Consider the following 12,068-nt stretch of genomic DNA (forward strand, 5'->3'; position numbering starts at 1 on the left):
GGCTGGCACATAGTTTGTGAGAAGCAAAAAGCCAGAAGTACAGATGGGTTTGCTAAGAAGTGGCCTCCTGTGGTATTTCTGCAGGAACACATTGGGGATGCTGCAGCTTCAAAGCCCCTCTCTTGAACCAAGAATGGAGAAAATGCCCTCTATAATCCCTAAGTTTTTATCTTGGGAATTTTGGAGGAATTTTAAGAATTTTGAAATGTTGCCAGGTTATAAACAGTCAGTTCTTCCCCCACTGTGAAACAAACAATTCTCATTTATCACAGGAACAGAGCTCCTTGCCACTTGAAAGCATGAATGTGAGTCACAGACTGATTCAATTTAATATTGTTTATTACATTAATGCTACTTGCTTGTTGTTCCTGGGATGTACAGAGTCTTATGTTTGCTCCCAACAATGTTATGAGGAAATAAAGAGGGCAAAAATTAGTGACTTCAGGGCAGGAGAAAGGTTTGAACTTTTGTCCTTCCAGTTGTAGCCTAACACATGGAATGGAGCCAAGCCCAACTACATTGAAAGGAGCTCCAGAAGAAGGAAGGAAGGAAGGAAGGAAGGAAGGAAGGAAGGAAGGAAGGAAGGAAGGAAAATGGCCTTAGCTCAGACTGCTTGTCCATCTAGCCCAAAGGTGTCAAACTCAAGCTGGCAGGCCATATCTAGTAAAGCAGTGTTTCCCAACCTTTTTTGAGCCGCGGCACATTATTCATATTTTCAAAATTCTGGGGAACACTGAGGAAGGGGGGCTAAAGAAAAGTTTGGACAAAAAAAATCTCTTCCTCCATTTCACTCTATTTCTCCCTCCCTCTTTCTCTCCCTTCCTTCCATTCTTTCTCTCTCTCCATCCCTCTTTCTTTCTTCCTCTCTTTTTTGCTCTCTTTCTCTCTCCCTCCTTCCCTCCCTCTATGTCTTTCCCTCTCCCTCCTTCCCCCCTCTCTTTCTCTCTCTCTCTTGCTTTCTTTCTCTCTCATTCTCTCTCCCCTCCTTTTTCTCTCTCTCTCTTTCTCTCTCGTTCACCATGCCGGCAACAGAGAGAAAAAGAAAGTGAGAGAGCCGGAGAGAGTGGAGGGAGAGAGCCGGCGGCTGTTGTCTTCGCCTCCGCCCGCCGGCTCTGCAACTAAGAGGCAGCAGCCATCAGCCCCCTCGCCCTCCCAGACGTCCCCAGCGCCCAGCCACACGCCGCCTCCTGTTAGCCCGGCTGACTTTTCCCTGCTGCTGTTTTCTCTTCATGGCGCAAAACCACAGTCCCGGACTCCCGGATCGCTCGCTTCTCCAGCCAGCAAGCCGCTGCCGGAAAAGCATCGCACTTTTTCAATGCGCGGCGCTTTCCTGGGCAGATGGCTTTGCTGACCAGAGAAGCGAGCGATCCGGGAGTCCGGGACTGTGTGGCTTTGCGCCATGAAGAGAAAACGGCTCGGGCAGCAGGGAAAAGTCAGCCGTTTTTTCTTCATGGCGCAAAGCCACACAGTCCCGGACTCCCGGATTGCTCGCCCCAAGGCAGGAAGCGGCGGCGGAGGAGAGGGGGCAGATCGTGCCCCAAGACAGGAGGCGGCGGCGGCGGAGGAGGAGGAGAGAGGGCAGCTTATGGGGAACGGTGCTCGCAGCTGTCCCCCGGCTACTGCCAGATGCCACTGTTTCCAGTGCTTTCCTGCTGGGCCCCAAAGAAGGAAGGTGGGAAAAAGGAGGCGCAAATAATGAAGCTCTCCTTTTTCCCGCCTTCCTTCTTTGGGGCCCAGCAGGAGAGCGCCGGAAAAAGCTGCATCGAGCAGTAGCCAGGGGACAGCTGCGAGTGGGAGCTCCAGGTCCGAAGCACCGGAGGTCTGGCACCGGCAGCGCCCCGCCCAGCTGGAGCTTCCCTAGGCTTCACGGCATACCTGGCCGTGTCTCGCGGCACACCGGTTGGGAAACGCTGTAGTAAAGGACCTTCCTTCCTTCCTTCTTTCTTCTGGAGCTCCTTTCAATGTAGTTGACTGAATTTAAACATGCCTGGGATAAACACATATCCATCCTAAGATAAAATACAGAAAATAGTATAAGGGCAGACTAGATGGACCATGAGGTCTTTTTCTGCCGTCAGTCTTCTATGTTTCTATGTATTTTTTTTTTTCACGGTCTCACAATGGAAAATCTTGGAAATGGGAAATCGTATGGCTGGGTCTTAGCAGTGAAATGACCCTCGATGCATTAGTTTTTAATAAGAAATTCAAATAAAATTTATTCATGTTGCTTTGTACTGATTTTCATTCATCCAAAAACAACATGCGGGGGGAAATAAATGTGTAACTGTGGTGGAAACCAAATGTTTTAACAAAAGAAAGATAATCCAGCACACCCTCTTTTCTATAATTCTTTTAACAAGACAATTGAATTTGTTCTGTTTGTATATTCCATCTACTGTTAACCACTTAGAAACATAGAAACATAGAAGATTGACGGCAGAAAAAGACCTCATGGTCCATCTAGTCTGCCCTTATACTATTTCCTGTATTTTATCTTACAATGGATATATGTTTATCCCAGGCATGTTTAAATTCAGTTACTGTGGATTTACCAACCACGTCTGCTGGACGTTTGTTCCAAGGATCTACTACTCTTTCAGTAAAATAATATTTTCTCATGTTGCTTTTGATCTCTCCCCCAACTAACTTCAGGTTGTGTCCCCTTGTTCTTGGGTTCACTTTCCTATTAAAAACACTTCCCTCCTGAACCTTATTTAACACTTTGACATATTTAAATGTTTTGATCATGTCCCCCCTTTTCCTTCTGTCCTCCAGACTATACAGATTGAGTTCATTAAGTCTTTCCTGATACGTTTTATGCTTAAGACCTTCCACCATTCTTGTAGCCCGTCTTTGGACCCGTTCAATTTTGTCAATATCTTTTTGTGGGTGAGGTCTCCAGAACTGAACCCAGTATTCCAAATGTGGTCTCACCAGCATTCGATATAAGGGGATCACAATCTCCCTCTTCCTGCTTGTTATACCTCTAGCTATGCAGCCAAGCATCCTACTTACTTTTCCTACCGCCCGACCACACTGCTCACCCATTTTGAGACTGTCAGAAATCACTACCCCTAAATCCTTCTCTTCTTTCAACAGCCAAATGTCCTAAGACACAGATGATTTTTTTCTTGGAGCCTTTCTCCTCCCCTCCTGTCTGATAAGGGCAATCCTTCATCAGCACTTAGCAATTATCATCCCAGGCTATTTCACAACCTCATTATTGTCAAGATAAAAATGATGGTGTTTTGCGAGTTTGCGGAGAGGGGCGGCATATAAATCCAATAAACCTAAACCTTTTTTCTTTTGAGCTCACCAAAGGAAAACCAATGCATAAATTGTCTGTCAATATAGGGAGTCTGCTTTGCAACACCCTGATAGGCAGCTGTCCATGTCCTACTTAGACACCTCCTAGAATACTTCCAAATATTTCAAGTTCTAAGAAAATATCACCATCCATAACAAGTATTTCCTAGGTGCCCAAGTAAACAAAGGAGCAGCAAGTGCAACTGGTGATACAATTAAACAATGGTAAAAAAAATGGATATCAATGAGTAAGAATCTTTTCATGAGACAGATGGCAAGTAATGTTTCGCCTGGTGCACCAGTTGCGGCCCTACTTGGACAGGGGGTCATTGCTCACATTCGCTCATGCCCTTATCACCTCGAGGTTCGATTACTGCAATGCTCTCTACATGGGGCTACCTTTGAAAAGTGTTCGGAAACTTCAGATCGTGCAGAATGCGGCCGCAAGAGCCATTGTGGGGCTTCCTAGATTCGCCCACATTTCTACAACACTCCGTGGCCTGCACTGGCTGCCGATCAGTTTCTGGTCACAATTCGAAGTGTTGGTAATGACCTTTAAAGCCCTACATGGCATTGGAAGCACCTTCTACCACATGAATCCCAGCGGCCGATAAGCTCCCACAGAGTTGGCCTTCTCCGGGTCCGTTGACCAAACAATGTCATTTGGCGGGCCCCAGGGGAAGAGCCTTCTCTGTGGCAGCCCCGGCCCTCTGGAATCAACTCCCCCCAAAGATTAGAATGGCTCCCACCCTCCTTGTCTTTTGCAAGTTACTTAAGACCCACCTATATCACCAGGCATGGGGGAACTAAGACATCTCCCCCAGGCTTATTATATTTCATGTTTGATGTGTATGTGCTATATGGTTTTTAATTGTTGGGGGTTTTATATATTGTATTATTAGATTTGTTCCATTGTTATACTGTTTTTATTGCTGTTGTGAGCTGCCCCGAGTCTTCGGAGAGGGGCGGCATACAAATCTAATAAATTGAATTGAATTGAGTTCATGTTTCTTTTCTAGAACGCTCACAGATCTTCTAAAGCAACCTGGCCATAGCTCCTCCGATCACTTGCCTGATGGTCATATCAGCAGTGTGCAGGTCCAGATTGGTGACAGCCTTTCCAGGGGATCTCCCTCAAGTAACAAAGGTAAGATAATCGCCCTCCGCACCTCCATGCATTCACATATGCACATATCCATTTGGGTGTGGAATAAGCACACGGACACAGAGCTGGGTTTTATGGGTCACTTTATTAGTTTAAATCTGGACCTGCAGAGGTGAATCAAATGGGGCGGAACTTCCGTTCCAAACATTCTTGGGTAACTATGGGCGAAAACTCCTTACTGACCAAGGGAAGGTTCCCCTTGACCTTGAACTTGGCCTTGACCTTCCCTTGCTCTCCGCCATGCCCAAGTCATGTGGGAAGGCTCACCCCCAGTTTGCCCCCTGAAGACCTGCGGCAGGTGAGCCTCAAGGGCACCCACTCCCCAACAGCCAGGCTGGAACAGCCCTGACCTTCTCTTGAGGGGCAACCCATCACCTTACAAAAGGTGCCCTAAAGGAGATCACACAGTTGCTGTTAGCGCCTTTTGTCCAATCCATACCAGCATCCCATTGACCAAAGGGATTTAAGCCAATTGACCTAGTCCTAAGAAAACTAAGACTGCTGAACACCCCCTAACCTCTCCCATCCTCTGCTTCAGTGTGGAGTAGGCGAAAAAACACCCAAAATCTAAAATGCGGTACCACCGCCAAAAATTCCTACTCGGCCCCCAAAGGCAACCACTAGTCAACTGCGACCAAGGGGAGGGCGGGCAGGTGCCTGCCAAAGGGGGCCAGCGATTCCATTCCAAAAGGAGGGATGAACGGCGAACCCATCCCTTATCTAGTGGCTCACCACTCCACCCCCAGTCCCATCCTGCTCAGCACTATGCGCTGAGCCTGCTGGGTGCTCATGCGCATTGTTGCACAACTGTCCAGCATTTACCTACGTCGGTGGTGGCCATGAGCTCTCTGGCCACCACCACAACGTTGGCCCGCCTCAAGCAGCCGGCCACTCTGTCTTTATCCCTTCTAGACAATAGGTAATCTGAAAAGGGAATGCCATCCCTATGCTTAATTTGTGCTCTCCTTTCTCCTCGCCATACCAAGTTGGTAAATGGGACTTAGTGGAACTTTAAACTGTTTTTATTTAAACAAGTGGCTTAAACTTTTATAGCTCATCTACAATACATTGGCTGTACTGTTTGCCATTTTGTTGGGGTTGGCATTGGCATATCTACAAGTAAATAAGTAAACTTTAGAAATAGTTATCAAGGTGCGTTGTTAAGGAAGACTCGGCCCTAATTGTGTCCCTTAAACCATTCCATTCTGCTGTTCTGGAGTAGTAGAATATGGATCATGCAGCCTATTATCATGAGAGTAGGTAACCAAGTCAGTCTCCATGCATCCATAGATGACAGTCAAAAATTCCAATCTGTCCAAGTAATACATGCTTAAAATTTCTATCTTGCAAATAAATGGCTGGGGATGTGTCTTCTTATTTACGCTATACAAAAAAGGGTGGTATGCTACCATTCATTTGGCAGTCTTACTATTGTTACTCGGTTTGCTGTTGAGCAAAGGTCTCTCTTCCTTTCTCATTTGCCCATGGTATTTAAATGACCATTTCTGATTTCCTTCTACTGCCCCACTGCCCATCACCTCTGACTTTGGCAAAACCTAAGAAGTACCAATGTGTGTTACTTGTTTGAGGGGCTGGCAGATGTCATGTAAACTTGCTTAAGGTGGGCTATTTAAATTTACCCTTGCCATCCTTTTTTCCCTTCAGATCAGAAACACCTGAACAATGCTGTGATCAACTCCTCCACTGTCTCACAGATCGGGATGTCACACGCACATAACAATCAGCTGCAAATGACAGGTGTTTTGCCTAGCCAAGCTTCGGATTATGCCAAATATGCCACTCTCAAGGCTGTAGGTAGGTGCCAATGGGGTTGCATGCTTCTTGTTTGTTTGTTTGTTTGTTTGTTTGTTTGTTTGTTTGTTTGTTTGTTTGTTTATTAGATTTGTATGCCGCCCCTTTCCGTAGACTCAGGGCGGCTCACAACATAATAAAACAATTCATAACAAATCTAATAATTTACATTTAAAAATTTAAAGTAGTTAAGAAAACCCCATTTTTAAGCAGACATACCTACAAACATACCATACATAAATTATATAGGCCCGGGGGAGATATCTCAATTCTCCCATGCCTGACGACAAAGGTGGGTTTTGAGGAGTTTACGAAAGGCAAGGAGGGTAGGGGCAGTTCTAATCTCTGGGGGGAGCTGGTTCCAGAGAGTCGGGGCCGCCACAGAGAAGGCTCTACCCCTGGGGCCCCCCCAACTGACATTGCTTAGTTGACGGGACCCGGAGAAGGCCGACTCTGTGGGACCTAATCGGTCGCTGGGATTCGTGACATAACATTGACAAGAATCGTGGGGGTTAGAGTGGTTAGAGTGCAGTACTGCAAGCTACATCGGCTGACTGCTGGCTGCCAACAGTTCAACAATTCAGCAGTTCGATTCTCGTGGGCCTGACTCAGCCTTCCATCCTTCCGAGCTTGGTAAAATGAGGGCCCAGATTGTTGGGAGCAATATGTTGACTTTGTAAACCGCTTAGAGAAGGATGTAAAGCACTGTGAAGCAGTATATAAGCCTAAGTGCTATTGCTATTGGAATATTTGGACCAAATGCAGTGAGAACTGAAGCACTGGCTTAGTGTTTGGGCTGAAGCTCCCTGTTTTCATGCTTGCTCATCCCATTGTAGTTCACTAGATCAGGGGTCCCCAACCGCCGGGCCATGGACCAATACCGGGCCGCAGGACATGTTGCACCAGTCTGCGGAGTCAGCACTTCCACACCTGCCCCCCTCTCTTTTTCCCCCCTCCCCGGCCCCAACCCAGCATCTTCCTTGCCCGTTCCATATGGTTGTGTGTGTGTGTGTCTCCATGCGGGCTTTCATTTGCACCCCGATTGCAACCTCGGTTCCCTACGCGGTGCACACAATGCCCGTTTTTTCCAAAATCCACTTCCTGCCCCCCCCCAACATGAAACACTGGTTTCCAACTACCATCTCCTTTCCTTCCGCCCCGTGTTTTGCCACTTGCCTCAGCCACAATGTGCGAAGGGAACCTGGGGGGGGGGTGTTCCCGCACAAGAAGAGGGATGGCTTCCCCTCACCTTTGCTTACGGTGGGAAGGGGGCGCTTCGCCTGAATCTAGCGGGATGCGCATTGGGGAGAAGGATGCACTGGCCCAGTTGCTACAGATTTGCACTTTCTCTTGTGTTTTCATGTGTACATGATTCTAATCTACACCCCCATGCTTAATCCCGCCCCCAACCACACCCCTTTCCGCCCCCACCAGGCTGTTCTGTCGAGCTCTCTGGCAGAATCCTCCCGAAAAGTCAGATACAAATTTCAGACACACACACGTTTGAAAATTCAAAACAATGTTCTTTATAACGAAAATTCACTTAAACTAAGCCCTCTTTTTGTATAACAAAGAGCACTCGTCTCCAAACAAACTGGTAATTGGTACAAGTCCCTTATCAGTTCTGTGATACTTAGATTGCAGTGTGAGGCAATTCACAGTCCTTCTTCTTTCACAAAGTGAAACACCCTTTGCTCTGGTTTAGTTTCAAAGCGGGGGGAAAATCAGCACACAAAAAGTCAAAGTCAGTAAAGCAGGCACGAAACACAATGATCAGATAATCCTCCACAATGGCCAAACCCACACGCTGTTCTTTATAGCAGCCTCACTAATTACCACAGCCCCACCCAACCACAGGTGGCCTCATTTTCTTTGATAATAATCTCTCAGTTGTTGCTCTCTATGCATCGCTCTCTGCATGCGTGGATGTATCATTAACTCTTGTTATGAATCCAAGGAGGAGAGAGATAATTGATCTCCTTCTGAGTTGTCTGCCACACTCTCCTCCTCCCTATCACTCATGTCTTCTTGGTCAGAGGAGCCTTCATCAGCAGATTCCACCGGGAGCAAAACAGGCCTGCGGCATGTGAATATCTCCCCCACATCCACAGTCCTTGGGGCAGGAGCGGGCCAGACCTAACCACAACACAGGACATAGAAAAATTGTCTTGCTGAAACTGGTCCCTGGTGGAAAAAAGGTTGGGGACCACTGCACTAGATGACATCAACTCATTGTTGTTGACATTCCATTCTGCTGGATTGTAGCTCCTGAATTTCACCAATGACAGAGAGGATTAGATGAGGTGGGAAGGAATAGACAACCCTGATTACAGGGGAAGGGAAAAAAACCCAGCTAGAACTAAAACTGTAACAATTTTAGAGACATGAAAAAGGCTTGAACAGGGCAAGGAGTATGTGCCTCTTTATCTTGCTGCAGTGGGGGTGTTTTTAATTCTCAGGAAATGACTAAGAGGTGTTCCCAATTATACTGTAATGTTTTATCAGATGCTCTTTAACACATATTAATCACTACATTATGCACCTGTGCATGTGGGTTTTTCCCCTCCCTCTTTGGGTAAGTTTTACACATATTAAGCAATGAGTGGCTAAGCTGCCATGAATAGCTCAGGCTGTAGCTGCTGTCATATTTCTGAAAATAAGTTGAAAGACTTAATTATTGGTTAAATTAATTATAACAGTCTTAACCCTCTTCTGACACCAGCAAAGAGAGGCAGACCAAAAAAAAAGGAGTAGAGATGCTAGGGAGGGTAGCCATCAGGAGAGCTACTAGAATTTCTATCCGTTTAATCATTGCTTATCATTCTCTCCCCTATAGAAAGTGCCCCGGAAGAATTCTACAAGAGGTTTCCCATAGTGGAGATGCCATCACCAGGCACCTTGTCGTTTTCTCCCCTAACACTTCACCGAAACGATCTCCCACCTTTTCCAGAAGGCACCGCGCTCATTGGCTTGGGGACACCAGGACAGAAAACTAAAGTGATGAAAACCAATGCAGGCAGCCCTGTCTTCAAAGGGGGCTGGGATCACAGCCATCCTGAATTTCGACGACAAGCTTATGCCACCAGGCGCCAGTTCAGTATTGAGAAGCTGCCTGAGGTCTTCAGCCAAACCCCCACTCATTACGTGCAGCAACAACGGCTTTTTTCCACTAACAGCAAGACTGAGGTCACTGTTTAGAGTGGATTTCATGTTCATTCCTACATTCTTCCCGTTGAAGCAATTGGTGAAGTGGGGCCTGACAGCTTGGAATGAAGTGGTGTCACTCCTAAATTCTGGAAGGAAATATAGAAGATATAGAGGAAAAAGTACAATGCCTGCCAAATGGCGTCTGATGATCGTCTACAGTTGTAACAGGACTCATCTGTTCAATTAGGCCAATTTGACAAAACCTGGTTAGCGTGCTTGGTGAAACCAGCATGGCGATACTATCCCATTGCTTGATACACTGCTGTTGTGCCCTAATTCACTTTTCCATCATATCATACCAGAATCATCCATACCAAGGGAAATCTTCAAGAGTCTGTTATTGCATGGAACTGCATCAAAAGAGGGAATATGTTTCTGCCCTTCCCATACCTGCCGGCCTCTAACAAAAGACAGAAATCACTCACGCAATAATGAATTGGTACCTTGTGTTTGGACATTCGCTCTATATTATATTACTACTCAAATTTCTATGTGGTTCAATTTCTGGGGGGAACAAAGACAGGATATAAATCTAATAATAAATGAATAAAAATAAACACACTGAAATGGAACCATTGAGGACTGTGAGAAAATATATCCATTGACTCCATTAAAGCTTTTGCTTTAATTGTCTTTTGGGGTTTTGCATATAAATATTCTATACAATAAACATTTTTTGGGGTTGAATAAATCTGGGCTGAAAATAAGGTATATTTCCTACCAAATTATGAGATTTATGTAAAGTATTTAACAACATCATAATGGCATCTTGTTAAATCACAAAAGGATGTATGTGATCATGTAAACCAACATATTTGTGAACATATATTTGTAACATCATAAGTCTGCATCCTAAATTACAAGTCATATATTTGTAACATATAAACATTTATTTATTAGCTGTATAGTAACAAATTCAAAATATTGATATTTCAGCCACCATACTTCACTTTATATCACATTTAACTCTGGCTCTTTTCATTGAGTCTTTTTTCATGATCTCTGGACTACCGGGTCAGATACAACATGATCCACCAGTTGATGTGTAATTGGAATTGTAGTCATATTCTGATGCATCTTCTAGCATGGAAGAAAATATTTTTAAATTGCGTTCCCGCTATTAAAATATACAAATATTGATTTACCCTGAGGTGCAGCCAAAGCGGACTAATGATAGATATCAACTAAGAACAGCCATAGCATGCTGTAAAATCAGCATGCTATGGCTGCACTTAGATGGTATCTACCACAAGTAGACTCAGCTACTACTCATTCACTACTACTTCTGAACAGTATTCCAAACGGACACATGCCACTAAGAATTTTACTTAATCACATGTTTAAATCATTGTGGATGTCCAATTTCTGTCCAAACAACAAAACATCACCTCATACCTTCACAATATAGCTGCTATTTTAGAATGATTGATACCTGGAAGTGAAGTTTTAATTTGTATTTTGGACTATACTGCTGGATATATGTGTGTCATCTGTGTGACACAGTAAAGTGTTCTGATCATTATTGTTATCCATTTTATAGTTTTGTATGTTAATAATTCCAAGGCATGTGTTCAATTGTACCAAAATCCTTCTTCAGCAATTAATATAAAGCCAGAATCTTAATATAAACTTCCATTGCAGACCAGGTGATACAGAGAACAAATCACCAGCATCAGCTCTATCAGCAATTGGGAGGAAGGTGGAACCAAAGACCTCTGTTCTCTCATACTGGCATGAAACACAATTCACCTGCTAGTCCAAACCTGTTCCCTTCATGAAAATTGAATTGCAGGGCAGAAGTTGACCAGAGAGATATACTGATCCCTGCCCGCCAACACCCACCACATTTAATATGGTAAAACTAGCAATACATTTATTTATTTATTTATTTATTTATTTATTTATTTATTTATTTATTTATTTATTTTTTATTTATTTATTTATTTATTTATTTATTTATTTATTTATTTATTTATTTATTTATTTATTTATTTATTTATTTGTATGCCGCCCCTCTCCGTAGACTCGGGGCGGCTAACAACAGTAAAAAACAATATAAACAAATCTAATATTAAAAGTAGTTTAAAAACCCCAATTTAAGAAACCAATCACACATACAAACATACCATGCATAAATTTTGTAAGCCTAGGGGAAAGGGAATATCTCAATTTCCCCATGCCTGACAACAGAGGTGGGTTTTAAGGAGCTTACGAAAGGCAAGGAGGGTGGGGGCAACTCTAATATCTGGGGGGAGTTGGTTCCAGAGGGTTGGGGCCGCCACAGAGAAAGCTCTTCCCCTGGGTCCCGCCAGACGACATTGTTTAGTCGACGGGACCCCGAGAAGGCCAACTCTGTGGGACCTAACCGGTCGCTGGGATTTGTGCGGCAGAAGACGGTCCCGTCCACGGGCAAAAAGGCCAGAAAGGGGATAAATATATTTGGAGTTGAATGGCAAGAGTCTAGCAGCTTATAATAGTAACAAAACATAACAGAAATAAACAGTAAATTCTACCACAATCCATGACAACATAATGAAATAGAAAATAAATACTAAATGTAAATTAATGTAAATTACGG

General features: G+C 44.4%; 1 protein-coding gene across 1 annotated transcript in view; it reads left to right on the forward strand.

Moving 5' to 3' along the window:
* SHISA8 (shisa family member 8) overlaps window positions 1–9,481 on the forward strand; it is a 34,195-nt gene extending 24,714 nt beyond the window's left edge. The window contains exons 2-4 of the mRNA XM_070754806.1: window positions 4,326–4,453; window positions 6,137–6,286; window positions 9,120–9,481. Coding sequence (XP_070610907.1) covers window positions 4,326–4,453; window positions 6,137–6,286; window positions 9,120–9,481 — 640 coding nt within the window. The remainder of the gene's footprint in view (window positions 1–4,325; window positions 4,454–6,136; window positions 6,287–9,119) is intronic.
* The last annotated feature ends 2,587 nt before the right edge of the window (window positions 9,482–12,068 follow it).

Source organism: Erythrolamprus reginae, chromosome 6 (genome assembly GCF_031021105.1).
Source record: "Erythrolamprus reginae isolate rEryReg1 chromosome 6, rEryReg1.hap1, whole genome shotgun sequence".
Classification (NCBI taxonomy): Eukaryota; Metazoa; Chordata; class Lepidosauria; order Squamata; family Dipsadidae; genus Erythrolamprus; species Erythrolamprus reginae.